Source organism: Anas acuta, chromosome 1 (genome assembly GCF_963932015.1).
Source record: "Anas acuta chromosome 1, bAnaAcu1.1, whole genome shotgun sequence".
Lineage (NCBI taxonomy): Eukaryota > Metazoa > Chordata > Aves > Anseriformes > Anatidae > Anas > Anas acuta.
The window spans coordinates 87,259,767-87,285,231 of NC_088979.1; the positions used below are offsets into that span (position 1 = coordinate 87,259,767).

General features: G+C 39.7%; 1 protein-coding gene across 19 annotated transcripts in view; it reads left to right on the forward strand.

Moving 5' to 3' along the window:
- Positions 1-25,465, forward strand: part of DMD (dystrophin) — a 1,220,482-nt gene that overhangs the window by 1,111,176 nt on the left and 83,841 nt on the right. For 3 of the 19 annotated variants that reach the window (XM_068686823.1, XM_068686825.1, XM_068686824.1), the window contains exon 1: positions 21,110-21,342. The exons of the other annotated variants lie outside the window; for them this stretch is intronic. In XM_068686823.1, coding sequence (XP_068542924.1) covers positions 21,323-21,342 — 20 coding nt within the window. In that variant the 5' untranslated portion in view covers positions 21,110-21,322. Of the gene's footprint in view, positions 1-21,109; positions 21,343-25,465 lie in introns of those variants that run through there. 19 annotated transcript variants of the gene reach the window in all.

The following is a 25,465-nucleotide window of genomic DNA, read 5'->3' on the forward strand; positions in this document are numbered from 1 at the left end:
TGTTCTCACTATTTCAGCTGCAGTGACCTGAAAATGTGGAATAAATAAATATGAGGAAGGCAAACAAAAAGGTCTTAAATTTCAATTGAAAGAAAATACAGAATTACTAAAAGAAGCTTTGTTTCCAACCAGTATTTTCTAACCTGCCATCCACGCAGTGGTATAAGAAAACTGATATGTATTTTAATGTTTTAAAGAATGTAACAAAAAGCTAAGGGATTCTACTGCATTCTGAAACACGGAAAAGGTGCACCTTCATTAGAAAATCAGAAGCTGTATATGTCCTCCCAGATCAGTGATTTTTATCTACTATTTCATCTTCAATTTAACTCTGCTTAATTGTAGTTAGTGTTAGGACTTCATCAATGGAAACTTTGTTGGCTGACCTTAACCACACATCTTTTATAAAACAGAGAAAATAAAGCAATTGCAAATGTGAGTAGGTACTAGCAGCAGCAGCAGTAAAGAGATTACAGCCAGAGAGAAGACTGTAAATGTCCCTAAGGAAATTTGTGTATAATTTAGTTTCAGCTATAACCACAGAGATAATAACAATACGGAGCAAACTCATAGCCGAATCTTCCCTCAACTAAAACTTCACTTGAAGGTTTAAAAATGCAAATTTGATAGGAATCTTAAGGTTAAAATAATATATTATATGCATATATATGCATTCTATTACTCCTGAGACTACCTCTGCCCAAACAGTTAAGGAACAATTTGAAAAGTGTTTAAAGCAGAATTTCTATCAGAGAGGGTTTTTTTTACCGTGTTTACTGAGAATCCCTAGAATCTATAAATCATGCATTGACTTTGATAAATGTGATTAAACAGCTAAACTTTAAAAAGTTTTGAAGTAAACAGACCTGCACTTATTATAGGTTTTCTTACATCTTCATTATGGTTGTGCATGTCATTAATTTGCATTTCATTTAGTTTTGTGTTTAAAGGAATCCTCTACTTCCATTTTATCACCAGCTCCAGCCATACTGCAGTTTTACTGAGGAAATTTCATTAGTAAATGAGAAGTTTCAGTTCTAAAGTGAAATATTTTTCTGTATATTTGTCTGCTTTTAGCAATAGCAGTAATGTTCAGTTATTTTTATGTCTGTGTTTTGCTGAATCTTGACTATGAAAAAGTAGTCATTGAATATTAAAAGTTTGGTTTCACAAGACAGAAGTGATATTCAATGTGTTTTTGTATGAATGCTAGTTCAAACTCATAAAAAATTCATTCTGAAATTAAACACTTTAAAAAGTAAAACCTAAACCCCACAATAATAGTTTCAGTAGGTATAGAGAGCTTGCATTTGCATTTTTAAAATTACCAAATATTTTGTAAAAAGAAACCCCGTGATTTTCGTAATTTTCTTTGATGTAAAACACAAAAGAAAAGCAGGCTCTAAGTGACAGTCATATTCAGTACTTTCAGAGATGGCTGAAAAGCACATTAGACAGCTCTGTACTTTGTTGTTTGTAGATGGTATCTTTATCTTGAAGTATTCTTAAACTAAATTTGTATCAACCTACCCAGTTGAATGATCTTCAATTTAGTATTTTTTTCCATTTAGAAGTTACCTCCCCCCCCCCAAAAAAAAAAAAAAAAAAAAAAGAGGGGAAAAAAAAAAAGAATGTTCTACCAATGAAGGTTGGCCATATGGTCTGTCCACGACAAAGGAAACCATATTCGTCACACTGGTACTGTACTAATTTGCAGTAGTAAAAACTCGAGGCAAAGGACTTGTCACAGTGAGGGAAAAAAGGTTTAAAAGCATCGATTGCTTGAAGGAGAAGATTCTTGTTTGAAACAAGTTTCCTTTGAGGTCATAGCAAGTTTCTTGATCATTTACAGACAATATATTTCAAAACAAGAAATTGTAAGATCGACACTTAGGACATCAAAGAGCTAGATGTTAGAGAACAAGTCTATTTGTTTAATGTCTTCAGCCCCTTAGACACTAGTAGAATATAAAAATGTCTTGTTTAGGACTTTATTTTTAATGATGTATTTTCTTTGAAGCTTATCTGCTACTTCTTTACTTACATGAAAGCCTTTTTCTCCAGGACTGCCCTTGATATAGCAAATCTCTCCTCTGACACTGTTCAACATCCAGAACATTGTCCTCATTTTTCCTAGAATTTGTGTCCATTTCCAGTCCGTGTTTTTCTTCCTGCCCACTCTTTTCTAGCTTCTGTACCCTTTTCTCCACTAAAACAGCCCTTCATGAGGTCACTAACAGTTTCCTGTCCTAGCTCCAAGAATCTTTTCAGTGTTCACACTCCTCTAGGTCATTCCACCACTTTGAGCAAAGCATCTTCCCACTGTCCTTTCTTGTCTTCTCTTGGCTTGTGCTCAAGGTTTGCCTTGTAATAACTTACCCTTCACTTTTTCTGCATCTCTCCCTTGCCTTCTAATGATCTCTTTGCAGAGTCCGTCCTCCCACTGGTTGTCTGCCTCCAGCCCATCACCTTCTTTGTCCTGCTTTCTCTTAGTGCTGTTTTTAGTCTTTAGTCCCTGGGCATATCGTAACAGCAACCCCGGCACCTCACTTTCAGAGAACCTCACAGAGAGCTGTATTTCATTTAATTGTGCTTGTGACTTCTGCATGCAACTTGTTAATTACTGATCTTTTTCCTCTTTTCTGTATAGCATTCCCCATTGGATAATTATTAAGTCCCAAGCTCAAAACATCAAACCAGAACAGTTTTCTTTAAAATCTAGGTTTTCTGTTGACATTTCCACTACTTCACACAATGTTTTACTGCCTCTGTCATCTATCCTTTAACTCCCCTATGTGCACTTTATGGTTGCTTACACATTTAATGTTGCTTATCCTTAAAATATTTTATTCTATTTCCTTTACTGGCACCAAACAAGTATATTTTTGTTTTCTGATTTCTGTTTAAAGATGGCATATTCTTCTGAGAGATTTTTAGTTAGTACTCAGTCACACTGATGAACAGTAATCTACTTCAGCCTCACCTATTACATACTCATTAAAACGTTCTATGTTAACTGCGCCAACAATACTCATAAAATGAATTAGAATAGCCCAGAGTATTTTGTTGCCTATATGAGAAAATACGTGAGACAAACTGACATTTTTTGTGGCACTGTTACTCTCTCCATCACCTATCTTCAGAGTACACTTTGGAGATTTGCTGCTTGGTTACTTACTGCTGCTTCACTTTAGCTGTACCTCAGCACAGAAGGCAGATGCTTTTTACAGCAGGCAGCTGCCCAACTTAGTTTTCAATGTCAGTTTGTCAACACACTTTAGCTCCATGTTTCTTAAATACTATCCATTCTCAGCAAAATCTGTGTTCTCTCTGTGCTTTCCTTTTGTGCAATTCAAAGAAATTTCAGCCTTCATGACTGCTTAGCTGTAGGCAGGGACAGTAGCTTTCATGACAGCCAGCAGGTCAATGGCAGAACTGGCCAGCCCATTTTTAAACCAGCACTAAAGCACATTTGTAGAGTGAGAGTGAATGCCATTCTCACACTTCTGGAAGAAAGTTTGACTAGTCATTAAAGCATAGTTTATCACCAATAAGAATTTAGAAAACTCTTTTAGCAGCTATTCCTCATCACATTGGCCCCATTTCCAGTGATCTTGTGCTGAAATGGCCTTAGCATGAAGGCAAATCAAGTTCTTCTCAGCTCTGTTCTTCGCAAGAGAAAGCGAGTTTCCTTTCTGTTCACACAGTATGCAATACAATGGATCTCAACTCTAAATTAGGTTCTCTAGGCAGTACTACAATGGAGATATTTAATAATAACAATTAGTCTGAATAATGTACTCTCAGCAGCTGCCTGTGTTGCTTTTCATTGCAGTATGCTTTCCTCATTGCAGTCAGTCCTACTGAAATGCCTTTATCAACATAGTACCTACTTTATATGCGGATACAGTTCCCCAGAAACAGAAATGGTAGTTGCAAATTTTTACCCTCTCAAGATATGTATGCTCATAATTTACAAGGTGCATGACAAAAAGGATAACTGCTAATGTGTATGCTATTTTTTTTTTTTTTTTTTTCTTTCCTAAACATCATCTATGTGGCCCAGAACTTGGCAATTAGCAAGTTTCAGCAATATCCCACCAACCCAAACAGAATCATATCCTAGCACCTACTCATTTGCTTGTCCCCAACTTGTATTTTTACACTCTTCAAAGACACAAACTCTGTTTTCCAAATCTAAAACTGTAACTGGTTTTCTGAGCAGGTAGTTCTCTGAAAAAGTACTTTATTTTTCCCAGCAGCATTGGCACTTGCATTTTCCCATTACTGAAATCAGTGTGCACTTACTTAGCTTGGCTCAATCACAATTCTAAGCTGAGCCGTACCCTTCTCTACACTGTCGGTCTTGAAAACTTCTTTATTCTACCTTGATATTAAAAGGAAAGCCTGCTTTCAATTCCAAGTCAAGCTACGATTGTCTTATTCTAAAGCTTCATTTAAAAAAAAAAAAAAAAGAACAAAATCCTCATCAGTGGTAATTAATTTTGACAGTGTGGGCTTTGTAGCAATTCACAAACCTGTACTTTGTGCATCAGCATTCCTTATTATTCTAATTAAAGTGGAACATTGTGCCCTCGCCAGTCATTAATGGGTTTTCATTTTGTAAATGACATTTGCAAAAGTTAAAACGGGCAGTTCATATGAAGTCCACAGGCAAGAGCGTTAAAATTAGCATCACCATAGCAACAGTCTTCCATCATTAGTATTCAGGGCAACAGCAAATGTTTTGTTGTGCTTTTGTTTCCAAAAAAAGATTTGTCTTCACTTGTCATTCATAAATAGTGAAGGCTGAAACCCATGTATTTCAGGTAAAATTATTATATTCATTCGGATGTCCCTGTTCTAGAATTTCCCTCTTTTTTTTTTTTGAGGTAATTATTTTGCAGGACAGAGGCTGAATTTCATGATCTCTACAGCTGTGTATGTCTAACCTCCCAAGCAATATTTATTCATTGCCAGCCTGCTGCTCAACGGTGCAGTTTTATATGAAGTCTGTCACTTCTACTCAAGAATCTGAACTAAGTAACAGATTCTGCTGAGAATCCATGAAAGATGCACGCACGGTGAAACACGGGCGGCGCCCCATTAAGTGGAGTGTGCATCTGCTCTGTGCTGTTCTGGTGTTTATATGGTGCTATTTCTATATTCTTTATTTTTCCCTCTCAGGAATTGAAATGTGAGTGCAGACATTATCTCTAGTGAAACGTTATTGCAGTATCATCTTGTCTCACACCATTTAGAACTGGGGAGAGAAGAAAAGGGCTCTCCCTTCAAGAGAGACCACGGTAGATTATGAGTGTACTCCGGTGTCCCTTATTGGAAGAGGTGATGCTGGCTGCTTTTTGAAAACTAGAAGTTTTAAGGGGACATAACCATCTGGGGCCATGTCTGGTAGCATGCTGCAGCAGTATTTGGCACTTTGAGAAACTGTTTAGCGCCACATCTCCTAAATGCTCCCTGAGGCATTCTGTTTGCTTATGTCTTGTTCAAGGAAAAGCCTGTGGTTGCTACAGGAGAAGCAATATGTGGACTATAGAAACCAATACTTTGTGTGTAGACAGAGAGAAAAGAGAAAAAAAAAAAAAGGAAGCAAGGGGAAGACATTAAAGAAAGTAGCTGATGAGCAGGGTGAGGTCAGTAGAAGGACTACTGTTTTAATTTGCTGCATTCTGGCTCATCAGTAACAAGCACAGATTAGAAGTAACTAAATGTTCTCTAACATTATGTCTCTGGGTTTTAACTTGGCACAGGAAGGTTCTTTCTTTCTTCTTCATCTTCTTAAAATTCATTCTGCAGATTTTTGCAGAGAACAGTCTTTAACAAGTAAACACTCTTGTCTGCATTGCAAAAGCTAGGGGGTATAACCCATTCCATGAAAGATATTCCTATGTTTTAGTCTGATGGGGCACATTTTCACACAGTGATTGCCTTGCTAGTACCTGCCTTTGTAGCACTGATGAATCTTTCAGCTAGTGAGACCTGCAGAACTGGAACACCCTTAAAAATGGTGAATATGTATATACCTGAGCAAATTGCTCTTAGGGTTACTAAAAACTGTCCGTGGGGGATTGACAAATGACATTTGGCACTTGAAGAGCTTAAACATAGAAGTGGATTGTCAGACTCTGAGGTTCTAAACCATTTACATATAGTTTCATTTGCTCAGCTATTTATTTTCTTTCTTTTACACAAGCACCTTTTTGCTAGGTCAAGTTAATTTGTCACCTTTGCTGATTCACTCTACCTTTTTCCTTCCGTGCTGCTTGTCAGATGCTTTCTGAGAGATCCAGCATGCTAAAGCAGTTCATTTTCTCTCTTTAAAACTCCCATGTCCTACTGCAGTGAAGATACTTACTGAACTGTAATATTTTGCAGAATTTTGCCATTTGATCTTCTTAAATAAATTCAGCAGTGAAGTGGAGCATCATAAAAAACGAACAATGTTCACTGAATGTAGAATTCAGTCTTCGCTTAACTAAAAGGTCTAGTGCTTAGAATTCTATCTAAGCAAGCTTTTATATATATATAATATATATATACAATATATATTATATAGATAATATATAGATATTATATATATATATATAATAGATTATCTATATATATATTATCTATATATCTAATATATTATCTATATATAGATTATATAGATAATATATATTGTATATATAAATCTGAAGATGTTAATTTATAGTTTCTTGCAACAATGAATCTTTTAACCATCAAATAAGTAACCTACAATTTTTAGATCAACTTTGGTGATCTTTTTAGATTACTAGCTCTTCACAAACATTGAATTGTAACATCATTAGAAAGATTTACATAAAGTGCAAGAGTTTTATAGTCTTGTTTATTGTAATAATAACAGGCAGGGAGAGGCCACGTCTGGGAAAGATCAGTGACAGATTACTATTTTCCATTCCAGACTTCTTTCTTTCAGAGAGTCACTTGAGTAGTGGTGTGGCAAATGAGAGGAAATTGCCAGTTTCTTGCTTATACAAAAAGGGTAAACTGTGTTTCCCAAAACATAAATATGTATCCTCTCTTTTCCTATGTGCATCCTTGAAAAAGCTACTGAAGTTGTTCTTCATTAAAGATATTTCTAAGCTTGGTCTAAAGATACAGAAGATGTTCTTCTGTGAGTACGGATTTCAGATATTCTGTACTTTCTGCAGATTCTCCTTCTAAAGTGTGAACTCTGGAAGCAAAAGTAAGCAAATGAAATTTCCTCAGTTTTATGTTTCACATGTTATTCTCAGTTTTGTTTCACATTGTTCAAAATCATACTCAGCTTCAATCTGTAGAAACCCTAGAAATAAGTGGTTTGTGGCTGTTTTCCTGAGTTTTTCTGAGTGTGTATTTTGTAGTGGAAGCTGGAAACACCAGTGACCACAGGAATGAAAACAAACAAACAAACAAAACAAGAGTGAGAACTACTAAACTTAAAACATGTTTTGTTTCTCCACCTATAATCTTTTAGAGCAAGTGCTGGAATAAAGGCATCTTGAAATTTTTCTTCAGTATTTAGAAGGAAATTTCTTCCTGATTTCTTTCATTGAGAGCAATTTAGTCAGCCGGGCCTAGTTGTCAAGCAGCATATTTGATCCCTATACTCCAGTTTACTGAAGTGGCACCTGAACAGGAGAGGTTAAAAATCTGACCCCAAAGGTCTCTTGTGGATGAGCTCACCACAGTTTTCAAACACTGATTTGAACTTCTGCCTTGTGAACTGAGCTATTTTGACATAAAGTGTCACTGCAGGCATAAATAAAAAAAACACCAAGAGGTTATCTTTCTGGCCGTAGGTGCACTCAGCTGTATTTGTTCTTTTAATTGCTGCCTGTTAGTGGAAGTGCTTATTCTTTTAATACTGCTGTAATATTACCAGGCAATGTAAATCATTAAATGCATTTCAGCAGACTGCTGAATTGCAGACAGTGCTCTCCCTCTTCCTATTCGACCAGTGTTTTCTCCTGCACATTACCAATTCATCTGCTTTTCCACTATTTCAGTTCTGTGGCACAAAAGTAACGAAAACTGTACTGCTAGGGTCATTGCGTGTTTGTGTTTGCTTACAGATGCTATCATTTCGTCTCCTGCTTCCAGTTTGGAGGAAATAAACATTTCATTGCACTCAAGCAACCTGAAATGAGCAGAAAAACCTACTGAGTCTTCTGAGTTATGGTGGGGTCATCTTAGGCTCCCAACAGACTTACTGTCAGAAGTTTGGAAATCAAATTTAAGCTTTGTGCCAAAAGCAGCTTGCTTGGATTGAAAGATATGCTCATTGATTTCAGCAGTTACTTCTTATTTTTAGCAGTGTAAAAGTGATCAGAATCTGGCTTTCAGCATTTCCTCATGTATCATGGTTTTTCACATCGGTGCCCATAGTCCTGTAGAATAAACATTTGCTGCTGGCAAAACTTGAATTTCTATCTGCACAGTTTTCTCTTGAGAACACTGAGCACAAAACCCTTAGCAGTGCTTTGCTCTGGGGCATTTGTCCACTATTCTAGAAATAAGGAATGGAAAGGAGCCTGTCAGTGTGAATCCTTTATCAAACTCACCTATGGTATGTGCACGCTGTGCAGTCTCTCAGTAGTCCTCTTATGCTTGGATGAAGTCAGGCAATGGGTCTCCTTTCTCCTAAGTTGGTCCCTACACTGGTTTTGATTGATGTATTTGTTGTGTGTATTTATAACACTCAGAGATCTCCCAAACAATGCTCCTTTGGTACATGTTGTTTTAAAGTACTTATTTTTTTCCCCAGTTTTATAAACCCCAATGAAATTTCTGCTGACTTTAAACAGGTTTTTCTGAATCTTAACTCACTCTTCATTTTTCTTTCAGTTATGCATAAGTTTATACCCTACAAATATTCATTTAAAACCCTGAGATCCTAATCTCCAGACTGCAAGTTCTGCTCATCTGTTTTGCCAGTTCTGCAGCAAGTTTCAAGGACACTGACACAGATCATCACTGCCTCATCTTGCCTTGTCTTGTTGCCTCTTGCAGTTTTTCAGCTTTCCTCAATTCTCTTTCTACTAGACTCTCTCAATAACTGTAACACATTTACACCCACATACTTTGCTTGTCATAGCTTTCCTCTTTTGTTGAAGTTCGACAAAACAGAGAAACAACCCCCCAAAAATCTAATAAAACTGCCTTCTGCCCTGTTTTCCAGATTTTTTTATTTCCCTAGATAATTTGCTTTCCACAGTTTTTCCTCTCTGAGCATAGCCTGCTGCAAGGCTCAGCACTCTCTCCAAAATGACAGCAGAAATACATTCTAATTTTATTCTCTTCAGGCCATTTTTGCCACCATCTCAGAAAAGTATATGATATGTCTCAATAAGAGAATTTACCTTCAACCTTTTTTTTGGGGGTGGGAGGTTAGAAACTTTCCTGAATTACACAGATTTCTTTTTATTGTATTTATGAAGAAAGTAACATTTCTGCTGGTGAATAATGATTAAATCTGTCCAGCAAAATAAGAATAATCTTGGTGTTTCAATGTAAACTGTTCATAAGGCTAATGCACAGTGACAACCTTTAACACAGCTTCTACTAACAGGTTCCCATTGCAAGTGAGGCCAAACAGGTGGCAACATCCACTCAGTGCCTTGTTAGCACTGTGAGGCTTTGATCTACCTAATGTATAATAAATAAGATTCTGCATTTGAATCATCTTTCTGCTTTCATATCACTTGTGCTGCAAAGTCTGATTTTATTTCCAAAAACTCATCCAGACTTTGTTGATCTTTTTTTTTTTTTAATTTATTTATTATTATTGGATTATTTTTGATCATTTATGTATTCCAGCATACCTACCAGTAGACAGACGATGTACCAGCTGGAATTTATTATATTGTATGCCCACTGCTTCCCTATCCACCTTTATCCTATTCCTATGCCTGCAAAAGATGTAGGAATTCTTAATTATTTTTTTTTACCTTATACCATATAATAGACCAAACTTTGGGTTAGGACATTGACTGATGGAATATGCAGTTAGGGTTAAAGTTCTCTGGTTTCTCTATGTACTTCTCACTCTACAGCTGCATTATACCTTAATCTGGTAAAAAAAATATATATATAAATATAGATAGATAGATAGATAGATAGATAGATAGATAGATAGATAAAATAAAAAGGAAGGGTTACTTAAAAATAAAAATCCCAGTTCAGCTCTTACATACCTACCAATCCAAGGTTGGTGCTGCAGTATTTTCAGTAAATTAGTTACAATCCTAATTCCATAATACCTACTTGTGGTCATCCTGATAGTGTCAAGGTAAGGAGTACCAGACCCAAATTTATTTATAAAATAGACATTATTGAAACCAATAATGTTTATATGATAAATGAATATGTAAGAAAAATAATATAGAATAGTGCTGCATTGCTTATATGTAGTATTTTTTTCAAACACTGTGCTTTGTCTTGTATTCATTGAAATAGTGCTAAATTTCTCACCAAATTATGTAGTGTCAAACTTACTACTTTATTAAATGTTGAGTTAGAAAGAAAAAACTTCTGACAGACACTTAAATTGTTCTTCACATAAAAATTATAATTAATAATTAATATAACTAAATTACCCTCTTAATTGCAAATTACACAAAAATACAAAGTGGATAAAAGTATAATTTCAGCATTATGATCTAAATTAAGAAGATAAGAGTGTCTTTTTAAAATGTTGACATTGGTGGCTGGAATTAATTTATATAAACTGTGCCCATCTAGGAACAACCAAGCTGATGACATTAAAAATTCATCAAACTGTTTAAGTGAGAGAATATTAATTTTGCCAATGTCAGAACAACCTGTACTCACTAAGGAATGCAGCCAAAATTTTGTCTGGAGGTAAAATTCAGCTCAGTAGGTAGTAGGAGATGCACTAAAAGGGTTAGAGCATTGTCATTGCACACTACGTTTTTGCATTTTACAAACTTGGCAAGATGCTGTAGTCTTTGTGAATGCAGAGGAGTCCAAGAGAGCAGATGTGTTCTTCTTTCTGAGTCCTACCTTTTACCAGTTGCTTTTAGAAAAGTGCTACCTAGACCTTTCATTTACATATAATGAAATTTTTAAAAAGAAATGCTGTGAGAGGCCAGGTTCTCTGCTGGTATGCACCAGCAGTGCTTCTTGAATTCAGTAAACTCTGTCAAAATGTGCCAGCTTATAGAGTTTTGGAATGGAAACAATAGTTTTTCTTTAGACAATTTGACTGCTGCAAACTTTAGAAACTGCATATAGAGCAATCAGTACACTTTAAAAGAAAGTAAGATTTCATAGTCATAATTGACCTCATTGACCGTGAGTCATTTTTGTCAAATCACTTGATTTCTGGTTAGGAAATACACCACTTAAAGATAATTAATTTGATTACCAGCTGATTACTTTGGTAGGGTCATCAAGAAAGCTTGAGGATCTGGTTCAGCAAAGCTTTTGTGCTTATATTTTACTGCATGGCATTCAAGTCACAGGGGTTTAATCTAGAACTCTCCTGGTTCCCTCAATGGAGGGAGATGTTTTGGTCACTAAACATGATGGATCTAATTCTGCAGGGACAAACCAAACTAGTTTCATAAAGAAACTGCTCTCCTGGACCAGAACAATTCCCACAGTAGTTCAGACAGTTTAAAAATAAACAAATAAGTGTACACGTCAATTACGCCTCAGGTCCACGGGAGCACTAACTGGAAAGTAGAGCAGTACTGTGGCCAGTCTACTTGAGAGTGGTCAAGCTCTCAGCAATATGAAGAAGAGCCACTGTGTGAAACTTGGCCCAAGAGGTGACTATTATTTTCAGGGCAGACACACACAGCAGTGTAGATGTAAAATAAAGAGCCTGTAGAAAGTCTGCATAGCCAACATACTGTCAGCTTTGGAGAGCTGATCTCTCTTGGCTATTTCATAAACTAAATCATTTGATTAAATGACAGTATAAATATGGTACCACTGGCTTAGTTTGTCTCCAGGTTACTAGCAAGCTTCATGAACAGAATTAACATGGAAACTACTATCAAAACCAGTCACTTTCTTCGTCTCTGACCCAATGGAGTGTGCTATCATCACCAAATGATTATATTCATTGAATATAATCCAATTTAACATTTTAAAATAAATGCTAGCTTCAGTGAAGTGTAGTGTTTACCAAGCAAGTTAACAGAAAAATAGTATCAATATGGCATAGAGTCTAAAAAAATTATTATATTTAGTTGCTTGGGGGATGGAAGACTTTTAATGATGATGCCATACTCACAAACAAGAAATCTTTCTTGTCCTTAATTTCCAAACTGTAATTCATAGAATAAAGCCAAATGAATAAACAGTATGGCAAGCTGCTAAAAGTAAAACTCTCCAAAGTTTTTAGTTCAGTATTAAATACAAAGATTTGATAAAAGCAGTGGATTAGATAGGGTCTAATCCTTTACTCTCTACTTGGGCTCCATTCGGCAAAATTCTTAGGCTGTCAGCTTTGCAAATCTTTGCAAAACTATTTTTATCCTTAATAAATTATTTGCTCTGTTAGTTACCCTAAAAACAGAACAAATTGGAGGACATGGGTGGAAGGATAATAATTTGAGAAATAATGAATGCAGATTTTTAAGAGTAAGACCAACTGCAGCAACAAAACTATGGAAAAGGAACAAGAGATTAATTTCTGAATACTGATGAAATGTACAATGTCCATAAGCAAAACCAAATTTCATTACTGTGGCACAAAAGTATCTAGACATCACATATCTTAACCCAGATTTTATTTAGAAGGTAAAGTGAAGATCTTTGCTTTGTTTTCCCCGAACTGATGCATATTAATGTAAAGACATTAACTGAAGTGGTGATAATTGTTTGCAAAATGACATTTGGTTCTAAAGCTGGCAATCGTGAGCCAGAGCTGTTGATAGTAATTAAAGGAAAACTATTTACTTCAAGAGAACAATGATAATTTAAAACAACATTACATTTTCTTAATATGACAGTCTGATTTTGCTATGTTGAATGAATTAAGGATGAATGTGCAAACAGTTGTAATGTTTTCTAAGACAGGAAGTGTAAGTTCAGATGACTTTCTATCATTAAGAACATTGAGAAAATCATCTTCTACATAGTAGGTAGTGTTATCTATGCTTAGTAAATTTATTCTGGCATAAAAGATACTAGTAGTCCAAGTGGACAGTATGAAATTCACAAATGGTCTGGATCCTGTGAATGCTCTGCATATATACATATGGAGAAATCTTGATTGAATTTAATACTTTTTTTTTTTCTTTTTCTTGAGAGGGAGGTAACAAAAACAGTGTTTTGATGTTTCAGACAGGTAAGTCTGAAGTTGGGTACTCTGAACTTTTAATATAATCTGGAATTGTGTATTAGGTGGCAAAAAAACATGGTAAAGATGGTTTACTCCGCTTAGGCTGAGCAATAAGAATTTTTTGTTTAAGTCTGGACTATTTTAGAACAAGTGGAAGATGTTGATGAGGTGGAATTGTAGGTAGGTTGACATTTCTGATATGTTCAAGAGAGTTAGATTGTAGCCATGGGGGTCTAAGAATGTTAATATGGAGCATAAACATGGTTTAACTCCTTAATATTTTAGGGTTGTACAGAATGTTCAGGATTTAGAGGCACTTTTGTTTCTTAAAGATGAAAAAAATGTTCAAAATCCAAAGTACTAATTTGGTTGATTAGTTCAATAAGGATGAATGTTTGATACAGAAAGAAAAAAATGCATTTTGGCTGATTTTGAGTTCCACAAAGTCACCATTGTCCTTAATTTGATAGTGGTAGGTCCCGAAAGTCATCTGTGTTCCTTTGGTCATATATGTCAAGGCTCTTTGACGTGGGTAGACAAGGTATCTCTGATTCTCATTGCAGGTTTTCCTATGGCTAATCTGGCTGCTTTGCTAGAACGGGAATCTTCCTTTGTGTGCTTATTTGTTCACCAGAGACACCATTTTCTTCAATAACAGAGATCAGAGAGTGGAATGAAGGCACGGCGGTAGAACTGCAAGTTAACAGAAGCCTTGTTGAAATGTACTGTGAGAGGTTTGGCTGAATTCAAACTCAGAAAATACTGAAAGTATACCCAGAGACTGAGTTTTATTAAATACATTCCCATTATTAGACTTAAACGTCACATTTAAACTGTGAAATACAGTCTAGCAAAACTTTTTTTCTATCATCAGCTAACTTCCACAGGATTGTTTCCTGAATTAACAGCAAACTAGTGTGCTGGATATAAAAGATGCTACACAAAGATGCCTACATTCAAGAGCTGTGAGGACTACGTAGTTAGAAAGAGCCAAATTATAGTTAAGTAAATAAATGGAGTAGAAGGCATCTGGAATGATGTGAAGTATCTTCCAAAGTGTAAATGCTTGAACTTGCCACAGGAGACTCAAACAAAATCCTTTTCTTACACCTAGGTAAGAAATAAGGTACCACCCCATGGCAGAAAGGCTGGAACTAGATGATCTTTAAGATCCCTTCTGACCCAAGCCGTTCTATGATTCTGTGAAATAATTTTTATCACCCCTGAAAATTCCTCTGTATTTGTCTTTACCGCAGTATTTAAGTGCTAAATTAAATTCAGATTCCATTATGATAAACTAATATCCATGACCTATGACACGTCTCCATGGTAGATAATACTGATTCATCTGTCTCTGGAAGCACTTGCTGATGTAGGTATCTATATGTCTACGCTTGTTTCAAATGAATGTATATATAAACATTAATTTTCACTCTTTGGCATGGACAAGATGAGACTGTCGCCACTTGCCATTACAGACAGCACACACTGTCAGGACTGTATGAACGATTGCTTCATGTTGTAGTCAAACAGAATTAAATAGAAGTACATTTTGTCATAGATTATTGCTTTGGAAAGAACTTTAAAAGTTTTTGTTTCAGAAAAGTCAAATGAGAGGCTTTTACTTTTCTTGTTGTTGTGAAGTCTGACCTCGATCTGTGACTAGTTGCACAACCTTAACCTGAAGCTGCATTTCTATGCAAATAAACCCTGAGAAACACCACCTGGATCAGATGAAGGAGTTAGTCTGGATAGATTTACTGGTGAGGCTTGTTAGGTGGAGCTGCTGCCTCCTACAGAAAAAGCTTCTGTATGTCCTACCCCCATGTGCAGAGCTATGCTTTCCCCTGATATTTGAACATTGAATGTCCAACATAAATGTTGGACATTTAGGAAGGGAGAGCAAAGCAGTTGTGCTATGCAGGAAGGGTAAGCTTTGCTTGTGTTACACTGGTTAGGTACTAAGAGACAGCATAGCAAAGAAGCTGAAGCCTCTCCAGTTTGGAGACTAAATCAAACAAAGTTTGATTTACAGGGGAGGGAGAGCTCTCCCTTTCTCACATTGGGATTCTGTGTGGCCCAGTCTAGGAAAAGGCAAGAAAGGGCCCTTGGCCTTCTCATACCTGCTAGGGTCATGCTTGGGAAGATGATGAAAGGGCCTAGTGTGCACATAAAAATAGTCAGAGACCCTTTGTTAGAATATATTAAAATATTATGTATATTATGACCATTATAATAATAGAGGAAAGAATATAGTGGCTATGATAGGGTCAAAGTATATTTTAAAGCAACAGAAGTTACAGTTCTGTAAGAGCAGTGCAAAGGATCCATTGCTAAAACATAAAAAATGAACGCCAGTAACTCAAAGATGCAAAGTTTGCTTGATTAGTGGTCTGACTGGAAACTTGCCTGCTTGTAGCTGTTATAAAATGCAATAGATTTCCATTGTCCTTTTCTTTGAACACTTAACCACTGGAATATCCCAACATGAAATCTCCTAGTGTGATCTAGGTGGCTTTTTTTTTTTTTTTCTTTTGGCAAAATGAGTATTTTCTCCTTGAGATAATATTTGCACAGAGCTCTTTTAGAAGAATGTCCTGAATGAAGGAAAAACTTTTCTGTTTGTATGGTTTTAGTCATAAAAACAGATCTGATGAGAGTGTCAATAATACATATTTCATGGGATGCAAACAAAAAGTAGATTAATGAAAAGGGAATGAATGCTTCTCCTTTAATGTCTGTGGAAGGCTTTGGAAGAGAGGGCTGCTTGCAAGTGGCCTCCACCACCAGGAATGCATGGTGATCAGTAGCTAGCATCACATTTTTGGGTCTCTGAGTGAAGGAGGCCTGCAAGATGGAGTTTGTTGCGGTTGAGACCTCTACATTGATAGGAAACAGCAGAGAAGTTCATGATCTGGGAAGCCAGCTACTGTGTTTGCAACATAATTTTATGCACAGAAAGAAAGATTTGGAGGTGAAAAGAGACTCAGTGAGCAAGAGAGTTTATGAAATCCTGCTTATTTTAATCCCCCAGGAGGCAAAACAGTCATTTATTTCTAACTGGGAATGCAAAGGAAAGTAAGAAATAGAGTTTGCCTTCATTGTTTTGTTTAATTTATCCTTATTAGTCTGCACTTTTTCACAACCTCACTTACTGAAATGATAGCCATTCATTTTGCCAATACAGATTCCTCCAACCAAGAACTTATGATGTATAATTACTATTTTTCAAGTCTTATTTGTAGATTGTCAAGATTAGCATGCAGTTTTGCTTGGCATAAGTTTTTTGCTGCTGAGAGAGTTTAAGTCTTTTTTTATAGGCTCCTTTTCTGGTTAGCTTTCCAGCAGCCTTACTGCAGGGTGGTTGTTTTATTTTTAATATTTTTATTTATCTATCGTTTTGTCAGCATTTTGCTTCTTGATCTTCCCATTCTTTTGACTACCCAGACCCCAGTTCATCTCCATCCCAGAAGAGCGGGGGTTATTCCATTCTTAATTTTCTTTACTTCTTGTGGTTTGGCATGGGAGGGAGAAAAGAGCTTTTGGTATTTCCAGGTGCTTACCTGCAGAGCTCATAGCACTGGTGGAACTGGGATGTGCTGTCCACTGCATCCAGTGGTGCATGCAACCGTATGTACTCTCCTGACTGAAAGTCTTGCAATCTGCATCTCTGTTAGGATCATACACCTGGCAGTGAGCTGAATAAATGCTCTGCTACTGCTGGCTGTCTGCATTGCCACTTTCAGCTAAGAATTTTACCGTCTCCCAGTTAGCCTGTCCAAGATTTTAATAGGATGAAATTCATACATATATTTAATAAACCTAAAATGACAGGCATCCTATCATTCATCTCCTATCAACAGCACGCAGTGTGGCATGACAAAAGGCACACACAGACTGCTCCTATGGCTCTGTGATGCTCATCTTGCAGAGTAGCAAGGACTTCTGTTTAATCAGGTGTCTTTACTACAGCAAAAGCAGGCATAGCCCAAAGGAGTTTCGTAAAGGAAGGCAGAGCTTGTGCCATTGTGTATTCGACAGGAATACACATCCTCCTGTTACACACGCTGTGTAAGGATACTTTCCATACTGTGCATTAAATTGCTGCAAGCTCTGTAATATTTACTACAGAAATAGTTTTATTAAAACAAAACAAAACAAAACAAAAAAACAAAAACAGATTTTTCCTACTCTATTTGATGCAAGAACACCTCAGAAGAACACGGCTGCCTTATGGTGTGAAGGATGATCCCTGTCTAAGAAAAAGCACTTACTCATCTCCCTTCATGCAGGATACAAACTGTGTTTCCCTCCGAATGGGAAGTGGCATGCTCCCTCCTCAGCCCTCCCATGGTGCAGATAACTGATTATAACTATACATAGGAATGCATGTTTCACTGAGTGTTTAAATTGCAGTGCAGCATTGGGGAAAAAGAATGCAGAATTTCAAAACTGTATTCTTCATTGCATTTACAGTGTTTTAGTGTGCTTGCAGTGGTAATGTGTGAACAGACAAAAAAAAAAAAAAAAAAAAAAAAAAAAAAACATCATCCAAACCAGTCTTCTCTTCTTGGCTTGTCTGAGAGGGCTATCAACAAACACAGAAGAAATCCTGGAGGTGTCAGCCCTTGGAGCATATTTAAGACAGATGATCCAGAAAAGTGTCATCGTGCCATCCCAAGTGATTCTTCGCATTTATTTATACCAAGAAAAAGAAAATAGGCTCAAACAGCGTAGCGGATTAGCCAGCCCAACACAGGGCACCACAATGTCTTCTTATATGCAAGGCAAACGCTTGCTAATCCAGTGCCCAGATAACTGAGAAATAGTAAAGCCACGCTTACAAGGAGCGCTACACGCTTCGCAGAACTAGAGAAAAAAAACTCAGCTGATAGGAAAATACTGTATCTTTACTTTCAATGAAAAAAAAGCTAAAGAAATTAAGTGTTAATCTTACAAGCAAAGTTAGGTCTGCCCTCCTATGTGCTTTTAGGTGAGTCCCTACACATTTCTGTGTTCACGTTTCCGTATCTGTCTGTAACATGGGGTACTGATGCTGATCTCCCTCATAAAACCTGTGCAGATTTATACTTGAATAATACTATTTGAGAATCAGTTGTTTTATGTTCATATCATAATTTTTAAAGTTTGCATATCTGCGGCTCTTTCCTTATAGAAAAGTGACAGAATTCTGAGAATAACGTGTTAGGTTTGGCAAATGAGAACTCTCGAATGCACAGGTTCCGTGAACATTTGGGCAGAAAGCAGTGCAGTCGTACTACCTGAAAATACATCTCATCTTTTCTTTTCTTGAGTTTTGGGGTACTAAGCCAGTCTCTAATTATTAAGAAGACACCTCCACCGAAAGCAGATTAACCCTCCTTTATTAGGGCGCTACAATTTCCCCTTAAGTGCTTGGTATTGGTAAATGTTGAAGAGACAGAGACCTTGATCAGATATAGTCCAGCACAAGCCTACAGTGTAAGAAATAAACACTGTTCTCCTTCTGATTAAGGTCTCTGTGTAGGTGTCCAAATCGACTGAATAGCCATTGGATGAGAAAAGCACCACAAGGAATTAAAATTCTGCTTACCCTGTAATCCTGTTTTATTTTCTACAGGAAGAAGTCTGTTTTTTATCAGATAAATGGCTCAAAATTAAGTACGGCATATAGATTTGCTTCAGTTAAAAATCCCAAGACAGTAATCATTTACGCTGCAAACAAAATATATTTTTATAATAAATTATGAGTAGTTTAAAACTAATTTGGAATAAGGGTGGTATTACTTGCTTACATTATAAAGCAAAAGTATAATTTTGAGGTCAATCAGAATTACTAAAAGCTCTTGTGGATTTGGAGAGAGCAATCAGAACTACATTAAATTGGTGTTGTTTTTTAATACGTAAAATCAAATTATAAAGTCAATAGGCCCTAATCCTTTAATCTTTCAACATTCATGTTTTCTCCTGGATGTTCTTGAGTGGGTAATAGTTTGATTTGGGAGATCAAAGGGTTAATTTGCTTTTCAATTGAGGAATGACTCAGAGTTCCCCTTTATTGTTCAAAAAAAAAAAAAAAAAAAAAAAAAAAAGTGGTGTGTGGGTGTAAGGTAGGGAAAAAAAGCCAAGAAAATGGATTCACTAATTGGGGTTTTCACCTGCTGTGAGTCTAATTGAATACAATACCTTATTTGTAACTCAAGGAGAAAGAAGATTATGCAAAGTATGAGAATTTCAGACTGGTTTTTAAATTCTTATTACTTGGCACTATTGTATGGGAAAGAAGACAAACGTGATAATAACAGCAGCAAGCTTCTGTTAAGGAAGACGAGGAAACTCCAGAAAAGTAAAAAACTGAAAGAATGTGTATCGGGGGAGGAGGACAAGGTATTTCTTGAAAGAAAGCAAAATGCTTTTTCCGTGAAACTGCAGGCTTCCAGCCACGGCTAGCCCTGCTGCATTAAGCAGGCTGCTCTTCTCTCAGTGTAATGGATCGTGAAGTCCCTCCCAGTCAATGTGCTAAAAACCATATTTTAAAGACTTAGAGAGAGATCCCTCGCTTCTTACAACTTAGCAGAAGATGGGAAAAGATGCGGTTGTTGATTTGAAACAACTGACAGCCTTTGGCCGGTTCACTTGCCTCAAAGCTAGTATGTCTAATGCAACTTTTGATCCAATACATGACCCACTGCAGTGCACAGGGAGTTTCTCACGGGGCCCGGTGAGCTTTAATGTGGTGCTCTGTCTGTCCACACAGAGATGAATCCTCTTTGTCTTTCCTTGCCGCAGCAGCGTTGCAGATGAATGAAAGCTGTGACTTAGACCTTTTGAAACAAATTAGGTTGTGTAGAAACTGAGAAATTTACATTTCTCTCCCTTAGGTTTCACAGTGGCCTTGGGCGGTTGGAGGGGTTGAACCTTGGGCATCCTGATCTTGCAATGTTTCTAGGAAAGAGCATACGGGCTTCCCCTGAACTGCTTGTTGGGGTTTTCCTAAAAGCAGGTTATCCAGATGCCTGGAGCCTTAGAGACAGCCCCTGATAGCCTGATGTTTAGGATAGAAACCACCAAGTCGTGTGCTTACTGACATCCGTACGTTTGGAAAGTAGTCCAAGGGTATTGATGTGGTATAGAAACTATGGGAGAGACAAGTTTTCCATGCATCCAGGCCTGTGTCTTCCCAGTGTAAAAAGAGGGACCTTTTGTAGGTTTGGAAGGCACTTTTTTTGGGACACCTTTACCGCAAAGGTAGGTCTGCAAACCTGGGGAAACTACACAGGTGCATGAAAGACCTAGGTCTCCCTCAGCATTGCTTTCACAAAGGGAGGGTGGTTAGTGAGAGGTGGGCGAGAGACTGGCTGTGCTGGTGTGAAATGCGGTGCTGTGAGGAGATCCTTGGCGTGTACCTGCATGCCCAATGCTCGGCCGGGCCCAGCTGGGCCAGAGGGGGGCCCGGGGTGGCAGTCTGGGTCCGGGGAGAGAAACCACCCGGTGTCACCCACAAGCCCACTGCTTGGCACCGCACTGACCAACAGCTGCACCACGACATCCACGCCAAGCCCCCTTTCCAATCCGGCGCAGATTTTAGGGATATGTTTTAATGGGGGGATTCTTGTGGTAAGGGGGGGGGTACTTTTACCCCAGATGCTCTCGCAGCTCCTTCCCACCCCTAACGCTTCCCCCCTTTCCCCCCAGCCGCCCGCCGAGGCCCGCCCAGCGGCAGCCAGCCCCCTCCCGGCGGCGGGAAGCAGCAGCCCACACAGCGCCGGGGGCGGGCCGGGGCGGCTCTGCTGGGCTCGGCTGGGCTCGGCACGGTGGGGCAGAGCACGGCACAGGAGGGCTCGGCACGGCACGGCACGGCGAGGCGAGCGCCGCCCTCTCTTTGCCTCCCTCCCTCCCGGTGGTGGGGCGGCCGCAGTGGTGCTGGGCGGCGGGGCCGTGCGGCCGCGCTGTCGGTGGCTCCGCGGAGCAGCTGCCGCCATGAGGGAGCAGCGCAGAGGGTGAGGAGGAGCGGGGCGAGGCGGCAGGTGCCGGCGGGGCTGCGGGGGCAGGCGGCGGGCGAGCGGTCCCGGAGGAGGCGCGGCGGGGACCGCCGGGGTGCTCCGCTACGGGGGGCAGCGCGGAGCACCCCCAGCCGGGCACGGGCACGGGGGAGTCCCAGGCTGGGAGCGGGGTTGGTGCTGGGGAAGCGTGGGAGCTGCGATCTCCTAAGGCTGAGGAGTTGGTTGTCCGAGCCGGGAGCCCGCCGTGAAATGGCTTTGGCAGGAGCGGGGAGGCTTTGTAAAGCAAACAGACAGCGGGCAGGCAGCAGCTGGAGGGGCAGGCTCTCGGCCGGCCCCAGCGGCTGAGCCGTAATCTTTGCCCGCGACGGAGCGCACAAAATAAATGTTTAACATCACCGGGGAGAAAGGGGAAAAAAAAAAAAAAAAAGAGTTACTATTCAGTACTTGGCAGTTGATATTTGCCCTTCTCCTATTCGTTTCCAGTATCAGCAAGAAACTTAAATATGCCTCGGTGCCTCCCTTCAGCAGGGAGATAAATCTGGCAAAAGCCAATAAAACATGCTGCAGTCAAATTCCTGCCGAAAAGACGCTGATCCTTGGCTTAAGCAGGAGTAATCTCCGTGCGCGGATCGGTAGGCTCCGGGTTTATGGGTGAAAACAGTGCTCCTTTGTAAGGCACAAAGGAGTGCCACCTTCTCACGCCGTTAATACTTCCCGTAGCAGCAACGTGTTTCACCCCGGGAATTAATGAAACGCTGTAAAAAGACAACTATTAAGTCTTCCGTGTAATCACTGTCATCTACTGCTGAAAACAGTTTTAATTTTAACTGAGCGGTAGCATCTCCGCGTACAAGCGCTTTGAATTGCGTCTCTGTTAGTTTAGGAACAGCCAAGCGACTGTATCGTGTTTGTTTTGGCTTTTTGACAGCAGTCATAAGGTGGTTGTAATAACCTTTTGCTGATCTTAAAGCCAAAAGGTGAGAGGCATTATAAATTGTGTTGACTGAAAGCAGATCAATTCAGTGCTTTGTAAAATAATACTTTAATTTCAGCTTGTTATTAAGTGTGTCTAACTATCTACTTATTGCCACCTGATGGAATTCCTTATTCTGTGCACATCTGTGCACTTGCACATCTAGTTCGTGTTGCATTTTCAAATAATGTGTGAGGGGGAGAAGCGCTGCAGAATTTGTAGCAGTATCTGAGGTGAAGAGCAGCACAAGAGCTTAAAAAGGACTGTGTGGTTGCAGTCAAAAGTTCTGGACTCTGGAGCTTAGCAGTGAATAAACATGAAAACCTGAATCATACGTATTGCTGTAAAATAATAATAATAATAATAGGAGAAAGGATGTGATCAAGAGCAGTCAAAAAGGTCTGCGAAGGTTTCGGCGTGACCTGTGCAGGAGCGTTTCAGTACTGGGCTGAAGGGGATTGTTCACCGCTCCTCCTGCTGCTGGTGTTGCTCAAATGTAATGTGAAATGAGGGAAGAGAAAATAACTGTATTTTGTCCAAACTGATCAAGTTGTAACAAGGGAACTGTAATTCAGTTAGCGTGGAACTTAGAATATCATCTCTTGATTTCAGGTTTTCAATCCCGTGTGTTATTAGCGCTCCTGACAATGATGAGAGACAAATCTCTGTGCTTTTGGCAAGAACAGAGGAGTTTGCACTGGCATAGTGTGACAGAATTGCCCACATAAAAATTATCCTTGCTAATATAATATAATCATCCTTTAATGAAGTGGTCCTGCAGCTCCCAAAGGATGTATTAGGTGACGACTTTGCTTTCATCCCTCTGAATTACCAGTGTGTTTAGCGTGCCAGTCACACCAGCACCTAGGTGTCACCAGTAACCATCGCTGTTCTTCTCCTTTTGGGGCCTGCTGTTCATTTTCTTTCCACCTTTGCAGTGTAAGTCAGGTGAGAAAGAGGAAGACAAGCCACGTGAGCCCACTTAGATTTGTATTTGTTGCAAAATCTCTGTGATTTGAAAGATAGGGATTAATATAGGTGACTGGAATAAAGAGACAAAGTGGAGAACCTATCCTCTGAGTGTGTGCAATATTGCAAAAGTACTGCACATGTACACTGATGTCTTCTTGTGTCAGTAGTTCTTTGGAAAAGCTTCTTGTGCCCGTATTTCAGCACATATTCTCACCCAGCTTCAACTGCTGTTGGTCAGGAGGGCTTGTGCTGCACTTTCCCTGTCCCTCTGCCTAGCTGGCTGTACAGGGCCTTGTTCACTGGAGTTTGAAACTCTGGCAGGCGTTTTGCTGCAGCTCTATTAAGGATGCTACAGCGTTCCCAAGCATGCTTGAGGCTGCTGGAAACTGCTGAGCTGGCACTTCCCTACAGACGGTGCTCGCAGCGTGGGCAGGCACACAGGGCCTCCCCCGCCCGGCCCCGAGGCTCACCATTAAATGCCCTTTGGAAATGGTGGAGAGGCTTGAGAAGAGCAGCCTCGACAGAGCCTAACATTTCTTGGCACACAGCGTGGCCGATAACCTCGGGAGCGGGGAGCACTCGCCTGAGAAGCCAGCAGCGAGCCTCTGTCAGCCGGAGCGAAGGAGCTGCTGCCTCCCTGTCCCTGCCTGGGCACAGCCACTGAGGTCAGCCCCCACCAAAATGCAGCCTGGTGGGGCAGGAGGTGTCAGGACAGCTCCACAGCCTGGGTCTCCTGCAGGACAGGATTGCCAGGGTCCCACTGCGAGCCCACTGACCAAGCCAGGCGACTTCTGAGTCCCCTCTTCATGGGCAGAGGCCAGAGCTGGGGCCTGCACCATCTGGCAGGTGCACCCCACAGAAAGGAGTATTTCCTGTACGCTGCCACTGAGTTTGCAGACAAAGCGAAGGGAGGGAGCAGAGGGGAAGTGTACCCACCCCGTGAGTTCAGCCCTAGCGACTCGTAGGTCGCAAGTTTGCAAGTGAGCGAAACCGCTCCTTGCAAAGCGTGCATCCGGGTGAAGTGCTCTGGCTAGTCGTGATATAAGGGCACTCTGTGTGGTGGTGTGGGGTAACTCATAGAAAAAATACACGAACACAATTGAAGTCCAATGTTGTTGTTGTTTTTGCCAGGGAAATGTTATTTACAAGATCTCAGGAAAATCAGTTATTTCATCGGGCTTTTCAGGAAGATTAGTAAAGTGTCATAAGCTTAAACCAGTCATGCTAAATTCACCTGATTAGGCTTTACCATAAAAATACTGGTAAAATACTCGTCCAGGTAATGTTGACAAGTGATTAACCGTAATAGTTTTCTGCATCTAAAATGCTTCTTTTGCTCTTCTATCCAGCACAGGCATGAGATTCCAGAGTCCTAAATAGATACACCTTTGCCAGATACCCGATGGCTTTAAAATATTTTAATGGGAATCTGTGCCTTTGAAAGCTCCCAGACTAAACAGCTATGGAGCCCCAAGTGGTCTTGTTTATCCACAGAACAATCTGGGGCTGCCAAACTGAATTCACTGTAAAAATTAGGCAGATTAGTTTCAGAGCTTTCTTGTAACTGCGTGCACGAGCTCTTTCTCTCCTCCATGTCTTTGCTACATGATTTGGCACAGAAGCCAAGCACTTGCTATGCAGGTATCTGAGAAGTACTCGCACAAATGGCATCTCAGATAATAAAGAGGTGTGGAAAACCATCATCACCAAAATTCCTGAGCTGTTTCCCCTCCGTCAGCCCCAGCTCCCAGCCTGAGGAACACGTTTGTTTGCAGTGCTGGAGTTTGTTCTATAATAGCCCCCATCTGGGGCTACCTGCCCATCGGGAGGCAAGCTGAGGCTGTCAGGCTCATGCCTCGGGAGCTACTGATCTGGAACTAACAGTGGGCGCTAACAAACTGCAGTCACAGGTCTGTGGCTCTGAATGTTTATGTGCTTCTGCAGTCCGCTTACCTGAATCGTGAGATCTCTGTCTGTACAGAGTTATTTGGCAGTAAATGTGTTCCCTTGCTCTTTTCCTTTGGGCTGCTATTGTATAAGCAGAAGGGTATGGAAGCCAAGTTTCTGGGGGACTCAGTGTATAATGGAAACTGTTTCTTTTTGTCTTCAGAAATACACTTTAACTATACCAAGCTATGCCAAAAGCTGCTGGTCCTGCAGAACCTCCTTGTACCA